Here is a 24254-nt window from a genome sequence, read left to right on the forward strand (position 1 = left end):
AATATTATTTTCTGTGTCTTCTTAAACACAGTCTCAGGCTGGTCTCCTTTTGAACAAGAGGAGAAATGCAAGAAGGTCGCTCCGTTGAGGTCTGCCGTGTGGGGAAACCAGGTTCTGATTTACCTGCCCAGAAGTAGGGGGGGGGAGGGCTGGCAGTTGGGAAGGGGGGATGCGAAAGGCATTTTATTCCTGGGCCCGGGAAAGGGGCGGGGGCACGTTACCTGCGCCCTCTGGAAATCCACGCTCGGCGCCTTCCCTTTAAATAGTAATAGCAACAGTAACAGTAACAGTAATAATCTGGGCACGACCAAGCCTTCTCCTTCAAGGAAGAGGGCGGCTCCGGGGTCCCGCGCCCCCGAACAAGCGCAGCCCTCCCCTCCGGGGGGCAGGCGGGCCGCCTGCCGCCGGCCCGGCCCGTCCACCCGCCCGCCCGCCTGCCCGCGGCTCCCCCGGCCCGCTGCGCCTTTTCCCCTCCCCTTCCCCACCCAGCCTGGCTCCTGGCATCGGCCGGCCCAGGAGGCGGCAGACGAGGAGCCGCTCCGCGCGCGCCAGCACCGTCTCCTGCCTCGGCCAGCCCGCCGCCGCCGCCGCCGCCGCCCGGGGCCAGGACGTGAGTGGGGCGCAGCCCGGGGGCGGGGCGCGCGGCGGGGGGCGCGGGGGCGCCTCCCCGGGAGAAGCGCGGCGCTTCCCAGCCGAGCAGCCTGGCGCTGGGGGCGAGCGGCGCGAGGGCCGGCGGGGGCGCCGCTGCTGCTGCTGCTGCTGCTCCCGGGGCAGTTGGGCGGGAGGACGGGTAAGCCAGCCCCGCGCTTACCCCCTTCCGCCGCGCTCCCTTCGGGAAGCCGCGGGCTTCGCGTGGCAGGGGTGCCGCGAAGGCGGGAGGAAGGGCGCCGCCGCCACCGCGCCGGGCGGCTGGGCTGAAACGCCCGGTGCCCGGCGCAGAAGCGTGTTGGAGCCCCGGCAGCGCCGCGCGGGGACCCGGCGGGACGGACAGACGGGACAGGGCAGGGCGGGGGCGGAGCCCCCGTCCGGGGGCCCCTTTGGGGATGCCTGGGGGGAACCCTGGGAGCTGGCGGGCGCTGGGTCGGAGCGGCGTCTGGGCCGTCCCCCGGAGAAGCCTGCCCGGAGTGAGCGCGGCCGGAGTTGCGCTCGTGGGGAGGCTCGGCTCGGCTCGGCTCGGCTCGGCTCGGCTCAGCTCCAGCAGGCCACGAAGCGCTGCGCGGGGTCTGACGCGGGGCTGCCCCTGTTCTTGGGCCCGCTCCGCCCTGGCTCGGCCGAGCTGGGTTTTGGGCGAGGGAGGGGTCGCCCGAGCTGGCCTGCACGGGTCCGGATGCCCGCGGCCGTCCGGGAGGATTCCCTGGCCAGGCTGCGCTGCGCTGGGGACCTCTGCGGAGCGGCTAAGACGCGCTCGAGCAAAGGACACCCTGTCGGCCTCGGTTTTCCCGTCTGTGAAATGTGGAGCGACAGGCTACCGCGGCTGAGAGCCGGTGTAGCAGTGCGCGGACTGCGGGCATTTTAAGACAGTAAGAGGTGGAAGTGTTCGGCTGAAGAGGCTGCCTCTTGGACTCCCGTCCAGAAAACGGGAGTTGCCTGCAGAATCTCTGAAGGGTGCCCAGCTCAGGAAGACATATATATATATATAGAGAGAGAGGATGATACATCTATCTATTTATCTATCTATCTATCTATCTATCTATCTATCTATCTATCTATCTATCTGATGAGCAGTAAAACCACTGCCCTCTGCACATGCTCAGGTTTAGAGTCATCTGGGACTGTGTTTATTTCCAGAGCAGAGCTTTGTTATGAGAAAGAGGTACGTGAATTTAGCCTCTGATGTAACCGGTTGCCCTGCTTCTCTTCAGCACGGCTGGCTTCCTGAGCCTCTCATCTCCTAGCCTGTCCCTGGTGTGGAGGAAGAGCCAGGATCTCTTCAGGTGGGGGAAAGTTTGGCCAAGGCTCTCGTGCCATCGTCTCGCCAGCTCGGGCTCTGGCTTCCCAGGCTGGAAGTTGGCTAACAGGGAGGAGGGGGAGGCTGCATGACAGTCCTCCAGCATGATTAGCCTTTTCTGGAGAAGCTCCCCTTTGGCCTTTGACAGGGAACGGAGGGGAATGACACGAGGGGAATGACATGAGGGCTCTGAAGCTGAGAAGTGGGGAGATGCCCAAGTGACCCCTGACCTCTGCCAGGTGGTGACCCAAAGGGGCAAGATGGAGTCTGTGAGATGGGCTGGTCCCATGTATGCTAGGAAACCCTCTGCCTTGGGGCTTCTGGGAGGCAGCCAGCTAGATGCCCGGAGACTTCAAGTCCCTTCTGATGTTCTTGAGACTCTTGTAATCATGGAAAAAATCACTGGAACAGTAAGGCACTATATTCTTGAGGGGGAGGGAAGGAAGCGACCAGGGGCACTCTGGACCCAAGCATCTTTTCTCCCGAATCTTGCTGGGCTCTCAGACCCTTCTTCCACAGTGGCCAATCAGGCATGCGGTTGGGAAGCCCAGAAGTAGGACATTTAGGGCTTCTAAGAAGATGGCTCTGCTCTGGATTACCTGACAATGAACCCAGTAATCACCAGTAAAGGAGTCACTGGCCAGAGCCCTTGTCCACGGGTTGGCTGCAGCCAAGCGGCTTCCAGTCCGCTTCCACAGATCCTGCGCCCAGGTTTTTTCTGCCCCCGTTCTGAGTGGAAGCCATTGGAATTGCTGCTGTTTGAATAGTTTTACAAGAGACTCTCAAAATTGTTTTGTAATATTTTGTGTTTTTTTTCCAGTTTGCATTCCTGCCTGTTTTTTGTGCATTGCTTTGATTGGTAGATCATACCTTGTAAGCGTTCCAAGAGCATCTGGCCAGCTGCTCTTGGAAACAGTGGTACAGCTTCTTTTTCTTTAGAACGATGTCACTTCCTTATGTCAAACTGCCCAGATTAAACGGACTGGGTAAAGACGTAAATCTCGGGCAATTGATAAATCTAATCGGACTGAACCAAGCTAGCATGGGTGTGGCCTTTGCGCGCTGGGCAAACCCGGCCATTGTGGTCTGTCAGCTGGGGCTTAAGGAGATGCAGGGTCCCTCCTACACCTTTAGGTGTGTTTAAGGCAAGTGTTGCAAGATTTTTTTGCACCGAGAAACAGCCTTCCTTCCATGGCACAGAGCAGATAAGACGAAGAGCAGCAGATAAACGTACAGTCAAGCAGGTGGCCAGCAAGAAACGTGAGCGGAACCAGACAACCCTGTTTTATCACAAGCTGGCTTGTGACGCTCCTCCTCAAAGAACGGCTTCTTGCGATCTCAGGGAGCCGGGACCTGGGTTTCCCGTCCTCCTCCTGGCCACTCCCTGGTTGGGCAAACAGACGTTTCTCGGGAACAGCTCCCGGGCTAGGAAAAGGTATTGTGAGAGTCGCCATTGGCTGAATTGCTCTTGAGGCAGCCCATTAACAAATATTGTGTAGGAAGGCCGGGATGGGAGCGCTCCGTGTCACTAGGTGCCCTTTAGGCGTGGCCACCCAAGCTGCTCATTGTGAGAAGGAGGCTCCCCCCCCGCGCCATTTCCTTCCCTTCACTCTGGAAACCCTTAGCTGTAGGTCCTTTCCCCCAGAGAAAGTATCTGGTCAAGCAGATCGCGTCCTTGAGGCTGGGTCCTCTGACCTCAGCCGGCAGCGCGGGCAGTTGCGGGCAGGATTCGGCCTTCTCCGCACGGTTCGGTGGTACCGCTAGCGACCAAGCAGCAGACAGGAACGGTTTTAAAAGCAATGCCGCGCACTTCACGGCATGCGAAAGGGAAACATTCTCTTCTGCTGGGCAGGGTTTCAGATCGTACAAGTCCTTAGCCCGGTGTTTCTCAACCTTGCCCACTTGAAGGTGTGTGGACTTCAACTCCCAGAATTCCCCAGCCAGCAGGGAATTCTGGGAGTCGAAGTCCACACATCTTCAAGTGGCCAAGGTTGAGAAACACTGCCTTAGCCCATAACCCAGCCTCCTTTGAGAACAGAAACCAGGATCTTCTGCAAGCCGGGCAGCTGGGCTGTGACCCTCTGAGGATCAGCTCCTTTTAAAACAGCCCCCTCCCCAAATCCTCAGGTGCGGCCCCAGAGCTGCTAAGAGAAAGCCGTTGCCATCCATGAGGTAGGTCTTTGGAATGCGGCAGGAGGGAGGGAGGGAGGGAGGGAGGGATCACGGAGAGTAATTATACTAGAGGTGCTTAATGAATTTTCATTTCAGTCAAACGCAAGTTCTAGTTATTTGTCCTGCCGGGTTTATACTGTTGGAAGGGGAGCCCTCCATTCCAGCGCCAGCGCCAGAAAGGCTTGAAGAAGTTGCGCGCTGCGTTCGAAAGGAAGGCTGGGCGGTGGAGCAGAAAGAGACGCAATGGGGGCTTCTCGGGGCACACGCAGAGCTTGCCTAATCCTGGGACAACATTCCGCAGATCCAAGGTTTCAGCGTTGAACCAGAGGAAGGAATGAGAGGACAGCCAGGGCATTCAGAAACCGACCGGCAGAGATAAATGTCTAAAATCCTCTTGAAGGCCAGCAGAGAGGAGTTCACTGGCACGTTGGTCGGGCCATCCTAGTCCTCTTCCGTTGACGCTGGCTGGCTGCTGCTCCCTCACCTCGGGCCAAGGAAGGCCCTTCAGAGCCCTCCGGCACGCTCCAAACGCCGAGACTGGATTCGGCGCTTCCTTTGCTTGAGGAAGGTGCGGAACTGCCCCACGGATAGGTCCATCGGATCCCATTAAAAAACCCAGGCTTCAAAGTCCAATTATTTTGGACCTCTTTATTTTGTATTGATTGTTGGGATTTTGTCATTTTAATTGATTTTAATTGCTTTGTAAACCGCCCAGAGTCATTTAACGAGATGGGCGGTGACAAATTCGATAAACAAAGAAAGAAAGAAACATAAGATAGGCTCCCACAGGCCTTGTTTGCCATCCCACGGATTCCGTAGTGGTTGAGTGGACGTTTGCAGGGGGAAGAGAGGACTCCGTTCTTACATTACAAATGCTTGGAGAAAGAAAGGAGACCGACAGCACAGAGTGCTGAGGATAGGGTTAGCCACAGCACAAAATAAGCGGGAAGAAATGGAAAGTCTTGTTTTCTTGCGTTCCTGATTTCTGGCAATTGCGGTAGGGAAGGATACGTGCGTGCGTGCGTGTCCATTGCCTAGGCTGTGGGTCTTCCTCCTGTCTCCCAGGGTCATTCCCACATACCATCACTTACATACAAAGACTTGCCCCCATCCCCAAGCTATGGTTCAGCTAAGCTGAGAGTGAAATTCATCTGACTGGCGCAGGATGCCTGAAGCAACTGTGATACTTTTCTTAGTTCTTTGCCTCCAGAATTTGATATTCAGAGGTAGACCATCTTATGCACCGAAGGTCCATCTGGCTATGGGTAATGTCCATAAGAAGATGTTCAATTTTAGACTCAACCCCAGCCTTTGCTGAACCATCCAGAGACATGATCAAGAGCCACCAAACAAGGGGCTGGCATTTTCTCAGTAAGGAATATGAAAAGTCTTAACAGCTAACAATGAGAAGTTTTTAAAATATGAAGTGGTGTTCAAAATCATGTTCCTAGAAATCATTACTTACATGCTTCTTTCCTTTCCTTTGGGAGATATAAACTATGATGTGCTTAGCTGATTTTAGAGCCTTGACCCTGTGGTCTTACTGTTTCTGTGAGGAAACTGAGGGAAATACTCAGCCTTGGTGAATTTAGAATTGTCCACCTGCCACTAGAATACTTTACGACTTTGTGGTTTGAGGAGACAGTGAGGAAAAACCCCTTGATCACAGCAGCCAACCTCCCAGATTCAGATTTAGCTTTTTCAACTGGCAGATCAAGATCTGCAGCTCTTAGGTAAGATCTTTGTTTTTAAAAGCAGCTGATCAGGCCCAGCCTCATCTCTAGAGTTCTTCTAAACTGAGATGTGATGGGTAATATTGTTGTATACCTGTCTGCTCAACATCCTGCTGAAGTGAATGGGCTTCTTCCCAGCCGCAGAATCTAGGTCCTGAGTCAAGGATGCAGAATTGGGGTTCCTATGTCGGGTCCGCTGCCTTCCCCCAAAGCAGGTTTGCACCAGAAAGATGAACCCCACTTGCTGAAGTGTCTCCGAGGCTTCAGGCAGGAGGCGGAGGGAAGCTCGGCGAGGACCTGAGTGGCACGTGGTTAAGGGGCAGATGGAGCAGGAGGAGGGCCCGTGCTTCAGATGTTTGTATTTGGCAGGAAGAGCTCCCTAAAACATACCAGGCGCTCTCTTGCTTCACCTTTCTTCGTTACTCTGCTTACGCTGCCCCGGTCTGTGCTGCTTTCTTGAGTCTGTTTCCACTGCTGTGTATACCATCCCAGGGAGCTGCAGTCAATCAAGAGGGAGTAATAACTTTAAATTCTTTGACTGAGGAGGCAGGAGACGGGGGCTGATTCCGCGGACTGTCCTCGCCACCCTAAGCCACGGCTTGCTCAAGTCGTGTTTGTTGAGTAAGCCAGTACTGGCAGGCTGATCTTGTTGTGTTTTGAGAAGGCCGCTTTGATTTATGGAAATAATAGAATAGTACATCGAAGTGAAAGAAACCACAGCTACCTTGACTAAAGTAGCAGATGTTTTCAAGACAATGGCGTACTTAGCATTGCATTGCATAATTCTGACCCGTTTCCTCTTTGCGTCTAAACAGCGTTGCGTTCTTCTGAGCTGAAAGACCCCCCCCCCCACGCCAACATGCTGATTCTCCTGGCATTTATCATCGTCTTCCACATCAGCTCAGCTGCACTCTTGTTCATCTCTACAATTGATAACGTAAGTTGCCAATGCAGTTTTCAGTTTCGTGTCTAATTCCAAGATTAGAAGAATGTCCTCAGAGCACGGAAATTAAATTTTTCGGACCTAAGTCTCATCTCATCTGAGATCATGCCTTTGGTCTAAGGGCGAAAGGACTAACCCTAGCAAGACTTTTGGGACAGGATTTTCCTGATGAACTGGAGAAGGAAGTCGATCCGCAGCCTGGGCGCTGCTGAGAAGGTCCCGTCTTGCTTTGGTGCCCAGCTTAAAAAAAAAGAAAAAAAGGCCACCGGTGAATCACGATTCCCACTTTGGGGCGGCCCCTACTCTGTGGAGTGAAGCAGTAGGAAGTGTCAGGTGTGTCAGAAGAGGGGCTTGTTCCTAACATGTTGCAGACGTGTGGTGGTACCGCTTTATATGAACATACAGATCGAATGAGGTAGAGGAGGGGCAGAGAGCCGAACAACAGTTCTGATCTTCGAAGCATCCGCTGCCCCGGGAGCCACGTCTCTCTCTCCGTCTCTCTCGATTTCTCAGCGAGCGGGCTGGCGATGTGCTTACGGCTGTGCTTCCGCCGGTCACGGACAGAGTGCAAACAGCGCTTGGCGGCTTTACCCAGGCCCGATAGTTCAGGCTTAACAGAAACCAAATGCTGACATCATCAGCCAAACAAAACACCACCTTGATTTGCTCAGCAGCAGGCACCTGCGTGCACACGCACACGCACACACCCAGGGCTACTTCCTGACGCTTCTCTGAGATACGTTTATGACGTTCTCTCTCCCACATACCCATGGACGGGTTCAGTGGGCAATAGCCGCCAGCCGCAAATAACTCATTTAAAGTTCATCCCCCGTGCACCCTGTTGGTTCGGGGGGGGGTTGTTTTAAAGCTCTTTGCTGGTCTCCCGAGTAGAGGGCCCCGCACCTTCCGTGTCTTTTTCATATTCTTCCATAGGCCTGGTGGGTCGGTGATGGCTTTTTCATAGATATCTGGCACCAATGCTTCAATGAGACGAACTGCACCGCGCTGGATGAGACCCTTCCAGGTGAGTCATAAGGAGGACTTTTCGGCTTGCTGGGGGCGGGAGGGTACGGATGCTCCAATGGCCCCTATGGGGCTCTGCTCCGCCCCCCCAGCCCCAAAGTCTTCTAACTAGCCTGTGGTTGCAAAATGCCATGACATCATCGCATTAAGCACCGTCCCAATTGCCCAGAAAAATATTGCTTTACTACGCTTCCATTTTTTGATTCTGTTCCACGGGGGTCATTTTTTTGGCGGGGGAGAGGGCCATGCTGTGGCCCTCTCTGCTTCCCCAGGTGCCTCTGTTGTCCCAGCCCCAACCGAAAGCCCCTTCCTCTGGGGCTCCCCCCTCATCCTTTTGAGCAGGGGAAGCTGCGCTGTGCCAAGGAGCTTTGGGACAGAACAGGAGGAAGGGAGGGGCCCACCGCTGCCAGACTCAAAAAGTTCCTCACAGTGGAAGCTGGCTATTTTTCCGGCGGAGGAAGTAGATTCTGGAGAGTTGGCAAGAGCGACGGCTTTTTTTATTGTCCTTCGGCATGAAATTGGCATGAGGAGGTCTCTGGCAGGATGCGGGTGGGTCTGAAGTCGGGGAAGTGAGTGGAAAATGAACTAGGGCTGGGGAGGCACCGAGGTGCTGTCCGGGCGAGGAGAGGCCGTGCTTCTGTTGAACGGCTGGGCTGCAAGACCGGGGAAGCTTGTCCGGAACTATGCCTTAAGCCATCAGTCCTGATTTGCAAGCCACAGCATCTTGGGCCACGCAAAGGGCAAGACCTACAAACCACATTAGGGCCATGCGGGGACCCAGCGTTGTGCGCTGCTGGGCATTCAGCGTGCGCTTCTCCTGAGAAGCACAACCGTAGGTGGCCTGGCTCAACATGCGTTTTGATTCATTCCCCCCCCCCCCCAGATTACCCAGCCCTCCAGGCAGTCCAAGCCACGATGGTCCTGTCGACGATTCTTTGCTGTGTGGCCTTTTTCGTCTTCATCCTCCAACTCTTCCGCCTCAAGCAAGGGGAGCGATTTGTCTTAACGTCCGTCATCCAGCTCTTGGCCTGTGAGTATCCCTGGTCGAGAATCTGCATTCCCAGTCATGCGAAAAGCAGTTTTATAGGGCCGCGGGGCTGGACCCCCAGCTTTAATGTGTGACTGCTCAATGATGGCTTGGGGAGAAAAAAGTCCCTTTCCTCTTCATCATGGTTTAGGGTCTGCTTTCCTCGGGAAAGGCAGTTAAGAAAAGCAATGCTTCTCGAAGCCCGGCCTGCCCGAGGCACGTGAGCGAGAACTTTTTTCGGATTTGGAACGTGTTGCGAGTCTCTCGGGCGTCCTGCGAAGCGGGTCCCTAAAGGGTCCCTCCCAGGGTGGCCGGCGGCGAGCACAGAAGCCGGCTCCTCACCCGTCCCTGCCTCTTGCTTCCGCAGGCCTGTGCGTCATGATCGGGGCTTCCGTCTACACCGACCGGCACGCGGAGCTGCACCAGGGTCCCCCCTACGAGCAATTCGACGTGAAGAGCGGCCGGTTTGGATATTCCTACATCTTGGCTTGGATCGCTTTCGCTTTCACTCTGCTCAGCGGCCTCATGTACCTCATATTAAGGAAGCGCAAATAGAATGGCCGCCGCTGCTAGGCAGGGAGAGGACGAGGAACCCCCCGCCCCCACCCCCGAAAGCTGTCCTTGCAGTGCTGGAATTCCAGTCCCTCTTTTGTAAATAGAAGTGTTTTGTAGTAAAGTTGTTGCTTGTTCCTTTCCCCCGTCCTCGGTGTGGAATAACAAGGCCAGTGGGCGGAAAAGAAAGAAGCCGGTGGGCTGGCGCTTCTCGCGCAGGGTGCCGGGCTCCAAGCGGCCAGCCAGCCGGGCCCACGGCTCGGGTGACTAAGTGCCCCGGGCACGCCGCTCCTCCTCCTCCGGCTTCTGTGGCTTCTCTTGTTCTGCAGCCCTCCGAACCACCGCCCTGCTACTCGGCATTAACAAAAGATGGGGGCGGGGGTCTGATTGGGACTGGCAGCGTGCAGTATACCCCAGTGTTCGTAGATCTGTAGCCAGTCCCCAGCCGACTGGAAGCCGGGTTCGCTTTTACGACATGTGAAGGGAGAGATCCCCAAAGCCCACGTTCTTCTCCCCCCCAGCTTGAATTCTGTAAAACGCTGCGTGCTTCCATCTCGCCACTGGCAGTTTTGCCAGCCGAGGGAGGAAGAACCTGAGAGACGATGGGTGCCGCCGTAGCACATTTCAGTGCCTTTCTGGGTGCCCGTGCCAATCTGTGCCCTGCTGCACCTGGCGCAGTGGCACGCCCACGCTGGGGCAGCAGAACGTTCCGCTCTTCCCGGTGCACGGGGAAGGCCCTGCCCGGCGGCCAGGAGGATCCCTTCCCCAAGCCGAGTCAGTTCCTCCGAGATTCTCAAGTGCGTCCTGACCTACCTCAGCACGTGCCACGTTACTCGCAGCCTTGATCTACAGCTGGAGCGTTTTTCTTTTAATCTCTGGCACGGAGTCAAGACGGCTTCACCTGGCCAAATTCTCAGCTCAGCTCCACAACGCTGGCGTAGGACTCCTTCCTGTTTTGCCCTTTTCCCCGTTTTCTGAGGACCTTCAACATTCCTTGTGAATGCGTCGTGGGAGGAAGCCGAGCCCCGGGCCCCCGTTGAAGCAGCACGCCCCGGAGCAGACGACGGAGCTGCTCTCCACCTAACGGGACCTGGAGACGGCTGCCTGTCCACGCAGGGAGACGCTGGACGATGGGCTGGCGTGTTGGCCAGGGCGGGCTGGATTGTGTTTTTGCAAGCCTGCAAGGCCACAGAACCACCGGCATTCTTGTGGACAGATTTAAATGCTAGATTTAAATGAACAAACTGCTTTGACGCAAGACGCTTGGTTCACAGCTGGGGGAAGGAGAGTAGGTGCCAAGTTACCAAAGTGGGAACCCTGAGCTGCTGCTCTTAGAGATCACCTTTGACCAGGCACTTGGCTCTTTTCACAGGCAGCCGCCACCACATCCCTCCTTACCGCCTGCACAGCTCCTAACCGCCATCGATCATCTCACTCTAGATGAAACCCTGTTGTTTGTACCATATCATTACCGATTCCAATGTTGCTCTAAAGTCAGCGTTCCTCAACTTTCTAGCTAGGAAATGAGCTCTACAGAATTAATTGGGGCTTCTTTATGAACACGAAGAACAGGATCAACCAGCATGAATGACAGATGTTATCTGCTTTATAAGCAGCCACTACGCTAAGTGTGCAGACGGCATCAGGATCTCCGTAAGCAGATATCTGGCGTGAGAGAATGAGTTTATCTTAACCGAAATAGCATCCTCAGGCATGTGTGGGAAGGAAATGTTGGAAGAAAACTCAGTTCCGGCTAGAGATACCCTCATCCTCTTTGGCCTTTAACGCTGCCCATTTCCACGGCTTCCTTCTTTCTCAATGACCCCTTGTTCTCCCCTGTGCCCTCTTCCCAGACCATCAGGTGACTCTTCGTCATCCTGTAGCTCTACACAGGCTTTAAAAATAAGCTTGTGCCACTGGTGAATCTTTATTCAGAACAACTAACTCCCCTGGTGATTTTATCGTTTGAATTTATATTTATGTAAAAAAAAAAAAAAAAAAGCACGTGTACACCAACATATATAGCAATATTTACAGTTACATTTCCGATCCCTTTGTAAAAGCAAATAGCAAAGTCATCATATAACCAGACAATCCTGCCTTATAAATACAAAACATCCCTTTTTAACCGATGGTGTTGCAAGTCTACCTGAAGTGAAATGAACCTCTTTATGCAGCGCGACCACAATTTTTCAAGATTTTGAGCAATCAAGCATTTGGGGTTTCTCAGAGAGCAAACTTTAAGATAGCTAGCTTAACTCTACCAACAGTGCCTCAATTGTTTTGTATTTTATATACCTATCATATTGTATATGGAAATAAAAGTTACAACCAGTATTAGGCTGACATGTTTCATTCTATTTTGGCTGCTTCCTGGCTAAAACACTAAAGGTGGAGGAAAAACGACAGACCACGTTGGAGGATGCAACGTGTTTGCATACAAGCAGCAGCAGGAGACAGAACTGGCTTTCCTGGAACGCTTTTAAAGCTTCTAGTCTTCACAGCTGGGGAGATGCTTGAAAAGTGGCCTCTACTTGGACCCTAGGCTGAAAATCGTGTGTTGGGTGCCCGAGGGCATCCAGGGTTCCAAGAATAAGGCCAAAACGCAGCCCCCTCTATGCAGCCCTGCACTTCCAGGCGACCGAGTGGGCCCAGCAGGAGGACCCTCAGTTGGAGGGGAGTGCCCGAGATCTCGCTTTTCAGATGTTTATACCAGTCCTCAGTCACAAGCACAAAGTTATTCCCTGGTGAACAGCGTTTTCCTACTGTAATCTTTTTTTTTTCTTTTTTTTTTACAAGCAAGGAAGAATGCTTGGAATACGTCTGCACAGACATGGTTACTGCTCAATGCCCTCCAGGCAACAGATGCCAGAGACCACGCAGGTCAGAGGAACTAGAAGCGAGGGAAGAAACCTTACTTGCTACTAAAAGCTGCGTTCAGCTATTGTAGCCCAACTAAAAGGCAGGCACCCTGCCTGGCGCAGTTTACCCGGCCCTGGACCCAGGGCATTCCTGGAAGAAAACACAGAATACGCTACTCTTGGCTTGAAGCACCAAGATGGGAAAACCACTTCCTCTTTTTGAAACAGCAGAACATCTTTCCACTGAACAACTTGTTCAGAAAGTGTGTCGAATCACTTTGGAAAGGGGGGTACAGTTAGAAAAATATGTTCCTCTTGCTCCTTTTTTGAGAGGCAGAATTAGCAGTGTTCCCCTGGACTGTTTTCCACAGCATGCTGGAAGGAACAAGCAAGGCTGGGACCCACTAGATCCTAGCCAGCCGGATTCAACTATTTTACCAATTCTTCAGTAGTGCTGATTTAGGTAAGGAAATAGCTTTTGGAGAGAGAGGAAGTCTTTTGGATAGGAACTGTCCAACCCACCAATGAAAGTGGACACTGATCCGAATATGGTAACTAAATTAAATTGATGCCAAGGGCCTTTTAAAAAATTAGGAAAATATTTTAAGTCTGCAGGAAAATCCAACAAAAGGTACTTTATTTAAAAAAAGATTTTTGACCCACATGGCTTTGGAACAAGAGGAACATTCTGTACCTCTCACATTGCTAGTGAGGGAATGAAAACTAAGCTTTATGCAACTTTTCCCCGCTTGGCGCTCTTTAGGCCTGCTGAACTGCGAATCTCTGGCCTCACTGGGTGTGAACTGGGGACATCTTAGGCAAGCCTGTTTGGAGACATCAGCTTTGGGAGGCTGGCTTCAAGAACCGTTTCCCCAAAGCTCTCCCACCCTTGATGCCAGCTTTGTGCAGGAGAAGACGGTCAACCAAGGATTGCATGCGGTGTTTTCAACACAGTGAGCTGGGGAGAGAATACCACTAAAAAGTATCTGGGAAAAGTGGTGTCGGCGGTTAGGGAAGGGGTCCTGCCCCACGCCCAGAAACAGGTTCACTCCGTCTACAGAGCAGAGATGGATTGAATCTCACAGAAAGGTCCGTAGCGTCCGTGAATGTCCTTGGACTGCATAGTAATGTAACACTTGGCTGAACGTGGGAAGTGAGAGAGTGAGCAAGCCATGGGGAGAGGCAGGGCCTTGATGATGTTGGTCCTCCAGTCACCGGTCGCCCCACTGTCGGCATCCTCCAGGCAGATGAACAAAGAAAAGCTTTCAATGGGAGCACACCTGGGGTCCGCTCGGCTGACGTCCCACTGCAGGGCAATGCCTTTGGGCTGGTGAACCTGAGCAACTGCCAGCTTTAGTTTCTGTGGCGGCAGAGTGTCTCTGAAGTCCTTCGCGTGCTCTGGGTTGGACTCAACGCTCGGTAATGGAGGGAGGTGAGGAAACCTTGAGGGCACCTGGGGAGAGGCGGGAGCTGCAGGTCATAAGCAGGCAATGAGAGGAACAATCCTGCTCATGGCATTCAGAAGGCTAAGAAGTCCCATGGACTCCCACATAAAGCAGGCATGCCAAGTCGTGCAAACATTCCCTACACAGAACAGGGAGTTTTGGGTGGTCCGTGTCAGACCAAAGGTGCATGTTCCGGGATTGGAGACAGTGGGGAAAAGCCCGGCCCTTGATGACAGCAGCGAAGAAGTGGGGAGGGGAGGGGCAGGGCAGGGCGGGGCGGGGCAGGGCGGGGCAGGGCAGGGCAGGGCAGGGCAGGGCAGGGCAGGGCAGGGCAGGGCAGGGCAGGGCAGATTAAGTGAGTGGGAAGACCGGCAGGTGGGCTGTGCTCCACCAAGGAGGGGACAGGGGCAAGGCCTTTCCTACTCATAGAAGCGAGTATGTGTAGCTCAGGGTTGAACTGTGGAGTCCTTGGGCTTCTCTGAGCTACAAGCTACAAGCTCAGAGAACCCCAAGAACTCCACCTTTCCTATTCGCTTATAACACCTCTCCAGATGTTCCACTTTTCAGTCCAGCTGGACTGCAATTCACCTGGAATGGTTTGGCCAAACTTCTGAAGCACAACGTGTGTTTCATGCACTTCCCCAGTCCTTGGCAGATGTCTCCCCAAGGACCTGAGCCCCAACCTACCCTGCCCTGCTAATACAGAAATCGTCTCCCATCTTCTGCTTTCCACCTTCCCAAAGACCCCTCCGCCTTGCCCAGAGATGGAAATAATGCTAAGCCACAGATGCGTAACCGAAATGGAGGACCACCCAGCGTGAGCGTGTTCCTCCATCTCGGCAGACCTGGCGAAGTTCGCACGGCCTTTGTTCGTTTGGCTTCATGGTTTTCCTTGATGAAGACTCCTGGAGGACTCAAACCTTATGTGCTGTTCTGGGACTTCGGGGCTGGGCTGAGAAATACGCTACTGCAGGGGGGCATTCATGTTTGGGGGCAGGCGGTCTCACTAGAGCCAAATGCTTTCCAAGTCCAGCTCTTGCTGCAGGGCCCGTCCTCAGAGCGGAGCGGTCAAGCGCTCGGCCTCTCCCGTGGCCAGGGCTGCTCCACCTGTGCTGCAAGGCTGCCCCCCCGTGGCCAAGGGAATAAAGCTCATCCCTTTGCATTTAAAATAGTGTTGTCCAAACTTGGCCACTTTAAGATGAGTGGACTTCAACTCCATGCTGGCTGGGGAATTCTGGGAGTTGAAGTCCACTCATCTTAAAGTGGCCAAGTTTGGACAACACTGATTTAAAACGATGGTGTTAGCTTTGGGGTTGTTTGGGCAGCACGTTTCACAATCCAATTCTCTCTCAGCTGGAAGCAAAGGGGCCTGGAGGAGCAAGGACCGGCCCTGCGCTCTAAGGTCATGGAGGATCCTCAGTGAAGACAAGGCTGCCCGGGGGTCCTGGAGTGATTTTTTCCCACCACCTGCTCTCTGTGCCAGGTGCCGCTTCGGGGTGGCCCCTCTAGTGGCTGCTGGAGTTTTTAACAGCAAGGGAGGATGACTGGATGCATGGGGAGCAATCAGTTAAGCAGAACTGAATAACATTTAATCTAAGACGGACGTTAAATCTAATTCAACGGAGCTGTTACTTGGCTACACACCCTTTTTGCGGCCTGGGCAAGCCACGCAGAGGCCAAGCGTGGCTCGGGGCCAGGAAAAACCTCGCCTCCCTTCAGCCATGGAACTCCTGCAGGACCTCTGGATGGCTTCCCGTGGACAGACCGTTGGGATTCAGAGCCACCTCAAGATATCACACCACCTCCCGACTCTGCCCTGGAATCCAGTGTGAAAGCTCAGCGGGAAAAAAAAGTTTTTCTCCCAGTCTCCACGGAGCGCTATAAAGGCCAGGGGGAAACAGTGAAGACAAACTCAGAAAGAAGCCCTCCCCACTTTCAGTATTCCTCTTTCTATGGGTTTACACCCATACTCAGTCCTGCCTGCAGGAGACAGACAAAAAATGTTCACCGTTGAGGGATTTTGTTGAAATACCTGATTTGGGGATTGTCTCGCAGGCTGCAGAAGATTCGCCAGCAAGCTTTCGTGGGCCGAAGGTCTCTTTTCTGCAACTTTCTTCTTCCCTTCTTTGCCAACACATGTAAAAGAACGAGAACAGCATTTTCAACGTTGGGCTGACCGCTATTTCGCTAACTGGTGGTATGTCAGCGTCAGACGGCTTCTCACAATTGCAACAGCAGCGACAAAAAAGGCACTGAGATCTTGGTCTTCAAAGTCAAACGAAGAAATAATCCCCAAAGCCGCGCCTGGGGCACGGGCAACCTCTCCCGTTCATGGAAAGGGCCTTTTGACCCAAAGGCTCTGGGCTGCGGAGGCAGCCAGTCCAAATAAATATTCCACCAGAAGAAACCCTTTATTCCTCCAGAGATACCCGGAACATTTTCAAGCTACATTTCGTTTGCCCATTTCTATGATTTTTAGTTCATTGCTTTGGGAAAAAGCAGCGTAGAGATGGGAAAGCAAAGTAACTAAAATTAATCATAAACGCTAACTATACATTGCCATAAAGGTATGAAAAAATAGTCTATTCACCTTTATTCGTATTGCTCCCTTCATCGATTGAGTCAATCAGCGATACATTCTGTAATTAGGAAATAACGTAAATTAAACGGATTCAGTGGTTCATGGTTTTGGTCCGCAGGCACCCTCTTCCAACCATGGAGCAGTTCTCTGTGAATGGCTATTTCAGAAATAGGGAAGGATTATAATTACATTCGAAACACACAGAGAACTGCCATCTCTTAATTTGGGGGGAACGTGCTAAAAGTCTCATGGCTGCAGAGCAACAGGTTCAACAGCAGTCAGGCCAGAAATACGCCTGCTTAGAGCTGGTGGTGACTGGAGTGGCCTATTTCTAGAAATAGGAATAAATACAGAACCCAACAAAGATACTCAGAATTCTGGCTCTTCTGTCGCTGCAGAACAGAAAAGGAAAAGGACTGAGAAGGGTGACGGGAAGGAAAACACAGCCCGGCTTCAAAGCCGGCCTTGGACGTGCTCACCTGTTCAGCTGGAGAGTCTCTGCTTCCAGCAGCTGCTTTCGCTGGAGGAACTGCAGGAATTTGACACAAGTGAGCGGGATCTTGAAACTGATTTTGCTCGACGGCTCAGAAAGAAAGGCAGAAGCCAGCGAACACCTGCACTAGGGGCAGGGGGAGTCAGAGAGCGTGTGGGCACCACCCAGGCCGACCAGCCTCCTGACTTTTCTGAACAAGGCTGAGAAGCCCCCTTGGCAAGAGATCTGCGTCTTGGTGGGACCAGGTAAGAGCAGCGCTCAGAGAAGCTGGCCTGGGTGAATACCTCGGGAAAGGCCTCTGGTTCCAGCAGTCCAGACTTCCCTCTTAGCTGCAGAACCGAGTCGTAGGCCTGGGGTCTGCGGTCTGCAAGCGGGGTCTGTCTCGAGCCCCAGCCCCTTCCCATCATCCACCAACAGGCGGCAGCATCTCTTCCCCAAGGAAAGGGAGCTGACTCGAGGACGCTGAGGCCTCCTCCCGTGCACCAGCCCAACCCAACAGGGCATCTGTGGTTACATTGGAGCCAGGCGCGTCCGTGCTCCGCAGGGGCCAACAGTGGGGCCAAGGAAGCAGTCCCCGCTGGAGCTTTAGGGCTGGTGCTTCCGTTCTGCTGAATTCTAAGACGTTAAATGCTGCTTGCACTCTTCCCAACACCCAGCACTGATTGCCAAATTCTGCCCCTTGAGTGTGCTATTGTTACGGATCGCTTAGTCACCGGTTATTTTTCTCTTCTTTGTGGCAAAAAAAGGAAAACTCACTTGGTGCCCCTTTGAGAAAGACCTGCCAGAGTCTTGTTTACTTAGTTTGCACACTTAGGCACTCCTGGATTACGCAATTGTTGTGTTTCTTTTTAAACGGGTTTGTGGAAAAACAGTAATGTGAAAGTTAGCCTCCCTACCTGGAGCTGTTGCTGGAAGCACCCCTGAGCTTTTCTTCGGCGCTTCAACGTGAGGGAAGTCATCAGCGTCGGACGACCTGGTCAAGAAGCAACCATAATAATTCACCATGTCTATCAAGAGATATCGAGCAGCCTGGCCTCTCTCCACCTAAGACACCCGAAGCCTTAAAAATAAACTCCTGGCAATTTATTTCACACTTGGATGTTTTTTTCCACCATGCAGAAGTTCTCCAATATCAAAGCCCCGCAAATCACAATACCCTGCAACTTAAAATGCCCAATCTGATAAAAAGATGACCAGACGAAAGGGTTGTGCGAATGATGCCTCATTCAGACCACCTGTATTACCAGCTTATCATCTCAACAGCTCTGCTGGGTACGGACAGTGGGATTTGGCGTCCAACGTGGTTGGAGGCTGAGGCAGAGGATTATAAAGGAATCCGCTCACGCGGCCAATTTCTACAAAAGCCCAGTTGTTCAACTGCATTTTCCAGGTAGCACAAAGCCTTCTATTTGTTTACACAGGACGCTTCCTACATGCTTGTGCTCTTATGCTCTGAAATTCCCTGATGGGAACGCCACTTGTTAGTCCACGTAAAAATAGCTCTCAACTACTAGAAATTGCTGTTAATCAGAACGGCCTTTGCATTGCCAACTTCAAACTCACAGACCCAGCCTCACACAAAGCAACACGGAGCTTAAGGTGTCAGGGAAGATCCCTTTTCACGGCCCACGGAACTACCACCACCCGAGCAGACGGTCCAAAAAGCAATTCACGGCCATTTAGTTGTCACTGACCTTCCCGTGGTTGGAGAGAGGGTTTCAGTTGCTGTTGGTTTTTTCGGTGGTGCCGGCTTACTGTCTGCCATGCTAGGAAGCAGCGTGGCACCATTTGATAGTTTACTTTGAGCCTCTGGGGGGTTGACCTGGCGAGAAGGAAGGGAAAAAAAGCATTTACTCTATAGTCTAATATGGGAAGAGACATCTTGCCACTGATCACGGAGACCCTGGATTTTCGCTAGCACAGCGTTTCTCAACCTTGGCAACTTTAAGATGAGTGGACTTCAACTAATGTCTAAATAAAGATACTAGCATTTTAGCGTGGCGTCTATGCCTCCTCCTGAAATTTAGGAAACTGTGTTTTCCTTTTGAGCCAAAGTAATTTCCTCTGATGTGCAAAAAGTAGCCTTTTCAGGGACAGGGATGAGAGCCATCAAACAATAGGACTGTATTCTGAAGTTCTTGATCAAAGCTGTAAGTGTGAAGAAAGAAACAAACCCGGGTGGGAAAGGAGGAGATGTAACATATTTCATTGAAAGGCGTCTTTTCTCATGTTTAACAAAAAAACAACAACAAAACTTTTATTGCACATCAGCAACTTTTGTTGCTTTCTGATACACCTATCACATATCGAATGTATGTAATGTACTGTATATAAAGACTTGACCGCCCCTTAATAAATGCTTTTTTTGCTTTGCTTGAAGTACTTGTGGTTTGTTGTGTGTGTGTGTGTGTGTGTGTGTGTGTGTGAGAGAGAGAGAGAGAGAGCGAGCGAGCGCGCCACTTTGCAAAGGTATTGGGTGTTTCTCTCTCAAATTCAGGGACTAGGTTCTTTCCAGCTCCACACCAACTCGGGTTCCCACGTTTGGGGGCAACAGTCCCACCACCACTTAAAGGAAGCCCCAACATTGTGAGGCCCCCATCATTAGACACAGAAATGGAGGATGAGGCTGTTTTGTTCTGTACTGCAAAATGCTGATGCGCGCTGGGCGCTCGGGCAACGACTAACCGCTTCGGTGGTTTTTATCTGCACTGGAGCACTGATGCCGAATAAGCCTTACTTTTCTGGACAACTTTGTGTTCTGGAAAGATATCACAGCATTAATGCGTCTGTCGAGCCTGGAGATTTTCTTCTGCAAGAAAACAGAAGGAGGTTCTGCCAAAACCACAGAAACAACACTCCGGCCGCCCGGGGGGAAGATCTGCCTTGCACCCGTGGCCTGGCTGCGCCCACTCCCATACCCTGGACCAGCACACCCAACCCTACCCCCTTGGGGTCCGACCCAACTCCCTAACAGGTGAGGCGGGACTCCTTGGCAGGCGCCAGCGAGGGCAGCCACAATGCTCAGCCCGTGTCAAATCGCGGGTGAGAACTACAAAGACACATGCAAGGTTGTGCCCCGTTCTTCGTGCACGAGTGACAGACGCATAGCTTTAAAGGAAATGCGATCTTACTACAATCTTGATAGCGATTCCTTCATGCTTCCGTAGGCACTGCGTACGAGCAATTCTTTCATTTAAACGTTGGAGACCGTGGTGCAGTTCTCCCATTGAGATCTCCAGCCGATTCTGAATAAAGCACTTGACCTACACCAAGAAAGATATACAACGAGGGACATTTTCAAGTTGAAATTCTTGGCACCCCCCAACACAATACATCAGAAACGGGATGCCTTTTGAGCTACAGCCAAACCTGAGAGTTTTCAAGTTCTTGTCTTCCCATGACAACCTCTAGTTTTTCCACGTTTTATAAACACAGTGCTGCATTTGTTGTGAAATAAATGCACCACGTGTGAAAGTATCTCTAATTATTGCATTTCTAGCTGCTTCCGTCTTTGTAGTCAGCCCCCCCCCCCCATTTTACCATCCTTTCTGCTCAGTCCAAACCAAGACTCCAAGGGCATTTAGGATCCAAACAGAGGAACTACTACCTGACCCCCGCAATGAGTCTGGGCTTGTGTTTCTGAAGTGTGTCCCCGTGGAAAGCCATTCTTGACATTGAACAAAAACCTGCGATTCAAACTCCCCAAGCCCCCCGGGGTGCACACGAGTCCCTGCTGTTGCTTAAATGAGCTTTTGGGATTTGGATCGAAGATTTAGGCACAAGTAGACGCACTCCCTTCTCGCTTCTGCACCAGCCCCATTTGTGTAGGCAGCTTCTCTAGCCACCAAACTCAAGGGGGGGTGTCCATCTCCGGAGCCCCTTAAGGGAAGAGAAACTTGCAGGTGCTTTGATCAAAGCCACAAAGCTGCTGATGTCCCGCTCTCACAAGCCTTTCTGAGGGGCGGGGGGGAGCTGCAAGGAAGATACAGCCAACGCTGAGCTGTGCTGATTGCCAACCTGCTCCTGGGTCCAATTCAAGGAGCTGGTTTTCACCTTTAAAGGCCTGCACGGCACGGGCCGGGTTATTTGAGGGACTGCCTCTCCCTGGCTAGATCTACCCGTGCCATCAGGTCCGGCAGGAGGGGCATGGTGTGGGTCCCATCTGCTAAGGAGTTCCATCCGACGGGACCCTCTTCTCCCGTGGCACCTGCTGGCATTTGAAAAATCCCTGAAAACACATTTTTTTCGGCAGGCTTGGAGATACTGGAGAAACGGGGAGCCCGCGAGATGGTTACACTATGGATAGGGTGCTGGTCTGTTCTCCGGTGGCTTTATTTTTGTCTGTGTTTCACTGTTGTTGAAACCGTTGTAACTATTGTTTCCACTGGCCGCCCAGAGTCCCGTTTGCTTTTAAAGGCACCAGTACGAGTTGTACTCGTACCAGTTGGCTTGCAGGAGCGAAAGTAAAGAAGCGGTGAGAAATCAGTTCGGCCTACAAAGTTTGTGCAACTTGCGCTTCGGAGACAGAGCGCACCGCGATACGTTTAAATCAATCCCTTTCCGAATCCTGTAACTAGGGCCGTGTGCTTCCACGGGGCAGAAGAATCGCGTGCACCAACGAAGCAAGCCAGAAATTCAGGGCCCGGGCCCGGGCCGCTCTAAACTGAGAATTCGGGGCCTTCACCTGGCGCAAGGCTCCCCCTCCCCCTCCCCTAATAACGCGACTGCAACATGCAGCATTACCTGTAGGCTTTTCCAGCCCGCGGAGGGCTTGAAGCAAGCTATCAAGACAAAAACAGGGGTTACGGACAGCCAGCAGGAACAGCTGCTCAAACCACACAGTGCGCCTTCCGATGACTCTGCCGGCAGCGGCAGCGAGCGACGCGCCTGCCCCGAGCCGCGGCGCCGCCACCGCCCTGCCCGCTTCCGAGCGCTTCGGTGCGGGTGCGGGTGCGGGTGCGGCGGGAAGCAGCCTGGCGGGACCCCCTCGCGCAGCCGGGGAGCGTTCCGGGAGGCGAGCCTCGCCTCGCCTCGCCTCGCCTCGCCCGCGGGCCTTACCTTTCCCAGCCCGGGCGGCCCCGTGTGCAGGCCCGCGGGGCCGCCCTCAGCAGGTCCGCCGGCTGCCCTGATGCGCTTGGAAAGGACGTCTTCGTCGCCCCGGGAAGCCGCCCGCTTCCTCTCCGCGTCGCCTGCAAGGGAGGACGGGCGGGCGGGCGTGAGCGAGCCGGCCGTGCGGGACGGCGCTTCGGGAGCGCCTCTCCGGGGAGCCCTCCGCCGCCTCCGCCAGAGGGGCTTTTGGGAGGAGAAGCGCCGTCTTGCGGGGGCTGCAGGCGCGCCTGCCCGGCTGGTCTCCCGCCGCTCGAGAGGCCCGTCTCCTCCCTGCCAAAACCCGGTTATGATTCGAGCTGCTGAAGGCGCCGTTGGGCCGCAGCCAGCAATGGGGGCGTGTGTGGGGGAGCGCTGGGCACGGGGCAGCGGCCGCGGGCAGAGGGGCGCCCCCTTCCGCGCCGCCGAGGCGCCCCCGCGGACCCCCGCAACGCGCCCGCGACCTTACCCGGCGGCCCGGCGGCGTCGGGGGCGGCCTCCTCCTCCTCCTGCTGCTGCTCCGGCGGCGGCGGCCCCGGCGAGGCGCGCGCGGGCTCCCGCTCGTACCAGCGGCGCAGCACGTCCTGCAGGGCGCCGGCGCTCAGGAACGGGCGGGCGCCGGGGCCCGGCGGCGCCTTGGGCGCGTCGGGGCGGCCGCCCGCGCAGTCCCCCGCGGCCCCGCGGCCCAGGGCCCGCGCCTGCGCGCGGCTGCTGAGGGCCATCGTCTTCCTGGCGCGCAGCGGCTTGCGGGCCTCCGCGCCCGGCTCCATGCTGCCGCCTGAAACGCAGAACGCACCGTCGAACGCGGCCGGCAGCCCCGCGGGGGAGCCCGGGGACGCGAGGGGGCCGCCCGCCCGGGCCCCCCCAGGCCCCGCCTTCCCTTCCCTTCCCGGCGCGGGACCTACGCGGGCGGGGCGGCCCGTGCTCCCTCCCCGGCGACCCCAACTCACCCGCGCCTCTGCGCACGCGCGCCGCGACCGTTCCGCACTCGCCGCCGCGGGCGGGAACGCAGGCGCCGCCGCCGCCGCCGCCCGGGGAAGGCGGTCTGCGCACGCGCGGAGGCGGCCCGCGCCGTCACTCACGGGTCCCGGCCAACCGGGAGCCAGCGGAGGCGGGGCCTCCCCTCCCGCCCAATCGTCGAAGAAGCCGGGGCTCCTGCGACGCGGGCTCCCCGCAGCGGCCGCCGGGGATGCACGTGTGAAGCCGGGATGCGGGTCGGGCGGCCGCCCCCGGGGGCCCCGTTGGCGGGCCGGCTTCATCCGCGCCCGGGGCCTGCGGGGGGGGCGGCGTCCCGGCAGGAGCTCGGGGGCCCGGCGGTCCCCGCGCGTTCCCTCTTGTCGGGGGCAACCCTCGTCACGCGCGAGAGACACGCACCCAAACACGGCCGCCTCGGGAGTCCAGAGGGTTTGTTAAACGTAGGTCAGCGTCCAAGAACGTGACAACTCACTTAAGTCCCCGTTGTTTGGGTTTCATACGCCGTATTCTCCTCACACTCTTAATCCAGCGCTAACCCAGAATCCCCGCCAGCACGCGCGGACCTGGCTCCCAGAATCCCCCGGGCAGCACGAGCGCTGGCGCTCCCGGCCCCCGCTTCTCCCCCGGACGCCTTGGCCTTTATGAAGGGGCGGAGCAGCGCCTGCCGGCCGCTGGAGTGCCACCCTCCGGCGAAACCGGCTCCTCGCCCGTCGGAGCCCACCGGCCTCCCCCGGCCGCGCGATGGCGGAGCCGAGGGCAGGCGGCCCTCCCCGGGGAGGTGCTGCCCGGGGCGTCGGATGAGCGGCGGCTCAGCCCGCGGCCGCGCCACGGGCAGCGGGAGACCCGCGCTTTGGGGCTTGCGAGGTTCCGTCGTGGTAGCCGCGCGGCGAAGGCGAATTGGCTCCGCTGGCCCACCTGGGCAGGCCGACTCCGGAGGACCCTCCGCGCTGGTTTGGTCGTGCGGGCGTCGAGACCGCTGCGGCCGTGGCTCTCAGCCGCGCAGGTGAACAGGCAGGAAGCAGAACCAGACGAGCTAATTCTGCTTCACCGCAGGCTGCGCGAGCAGAATCTCCCCCCTCCCTGTTTGCCGCCTGCGTGGGTGCGGAGGCGGTCTTTCCGGGCTTCCTTTCTCGGGCCGTTACCCGCTGGCGGACCCCTTCTCTCTCGCACCTCTTCCCCCTGCCTCCCGCGGCCCCCTCCCGCTGCGATTACATCGCTGCAACGCGAACTCCCGGGGCACCGTTTGGGCCCCTCTTTGACCGGAGCTTCCTGAAGAACGGCGCGCTCTGGTCCCGGCAGCTGCTGCCTGCCTAATTGGCCAGATTCCTGGGGGCTCCAGAAATGTCCTGGAACGCCGCCTTGCTCGAAAGCCGTGCCAGCTCCTCCTCCTCTCCTGCTAATTAGAAGATGGGAGAA

At 55.1% G+C, this 24254-nt stretch overlaps 2 protein-coding genes across 10 annotated transcripts; one reads left to right on the plus strand and one right to left on the minus strand.

The window, feature by feature from the left end:
- The first annotated feature begins 463 nt into the window (after window positions 1-463).
- On the plus strand, window positions 464-11408 carry EMP2 (epithelial membrane protein 2). Of its 6 annotated transcripts, none has more exons than XM_088147904.1 (5): window positions 464-610; window positions 4422-6790; window positions 7730-7820; window positions 8703-8849; window positions 9214-11408. In XM_088147904.1, exons 2-5 carry the CDS (start codon window positions 6713-6715, stop codon window positions 9399-9401), a joined length of 504 nt encoding a protein of 167 aa, XP_088004030.1. In that variant the 5' UTR covers window positions 464-610; window positions 4422-6712; the 3' UTR covers window positions 9402-11408. The 6 variants fall into 6 exon arrangements, with proteins under 6 accessions (XP_088004030.1, XP_088004031.1, XP_088004028.1 ...); XM_088147905.1 differs by having other exon boundaries at window positions 468-610; window positions 6669-6790; XM_088147902.1 differs by lacking the exon at window positions 464-610 and adding an exon at window positions 637-4120.
- Window positions 11383-23778, minus strand: ATF7IP2 (activating transcription factor 7 interacting protein 2). 4 transcript variants are annotated; one of them, XM_088147899.1, is made up of 11 exons: window positions 23754-23778; window positions 22333-22641; window positions 21837-21967; window positions 19910-20041; window positions 19516-19587; window positions 18473-18600; window positions 17675-17751; window positions 16765-16814; window positions 16295-16343; window positions 15737-15828; window positions 11383-13712 (listed from the first exon to the last, which is right to left on the minus strand). In XM_088147899.1, exons 2-11 carry the CDS (start codon window positions 22631-22633, stop codon window positions 13314-13316), a joined length of 1431 nt encoding a protein of 476 aa, XP_088004025.1. In that variant the 5' UTR covers window positions 22634-22641; window positions 23754-23778; the 3' UTR covers window positions 11383-13313. The 4 variants fall into 4 exon arrangements, with proteins under 4 accessions (XP_088004025.1, XP_088004026.1, XP_088004027.1 ...); XM_088147900.1 differs by lacking the exon at window positions 23754-23778 and adding an exon at window positions 22814-22925 and having other exon boundaries at window positions 15737-15825; XM_088147901.1 differs by lacking the exon at window positions 23754-23778 and adding an exon at window positions 22814-22903.
- Between the last annotated feature and the right edge of the window lie 476 nt (window positions 23779-24254).

Source organism: Python bivittatus, unplaced genomic scaffold (assembly GCF_059951505.1).
Source record: "Python bivittatus isolate LINGU-HERP-01145 unplaced genomic scaffold, Pbiv_v1 ctg000560_np1212, whole genome shotgun sequence".
Taxonomy (NCBI): Eukaryota; Metazoa; Chordata; class Lepidosauria; order Squamata; family Pythonidae; genus Python; species Python bivittatus.

Bases quoted from the DNA above. Each gene is read 5' to 3' on its own strand.
- EMP2 (XM_088147904.1), top strand. From the start codon at position 6,713: ATGCTGATTCTCCTGGCATTTATCATCGTCTTCCACATCAGCTCAGCT. The intron at 6,791-7,729 runs GTAAGTTGCCAA...ATTCTTCCATAG, and splicing joins TCATCTCTACAATTGATAAC to GCCTGGTGGGTCGGTGATGG. The intron at 8,850-9,213 runs GTGAGTATCCCT...TTGCTTCCGCAG, and splicing joins CGTCATCCAGCTCTTGGCCT to GCCTGTGCGTCATGATCGGG.
- ATF7IP2 (XM_088147899.1), bottom strand. From the start codon at position 22,633: ATGGAGCCGGGCGCGGAGGCCCGCAAGCCGCTGCGCGCCAGGAAGACG. The intron at 21,968-22,332 runs GTAAGGTCGCGG...CCTCCCTTGCAG, and splicing joins CGACGCCGCCGGGCCGCCGG to GCGACGCGGAGAGGAAGCGG. The intron at 18,601-19,515 runs GTAAGGCTTATT...CCTTCTCGCCAG, and splicing joins ACACAAAGTTGTCCAGAAAA to GTCAACCCCCCAGAGGCTCA.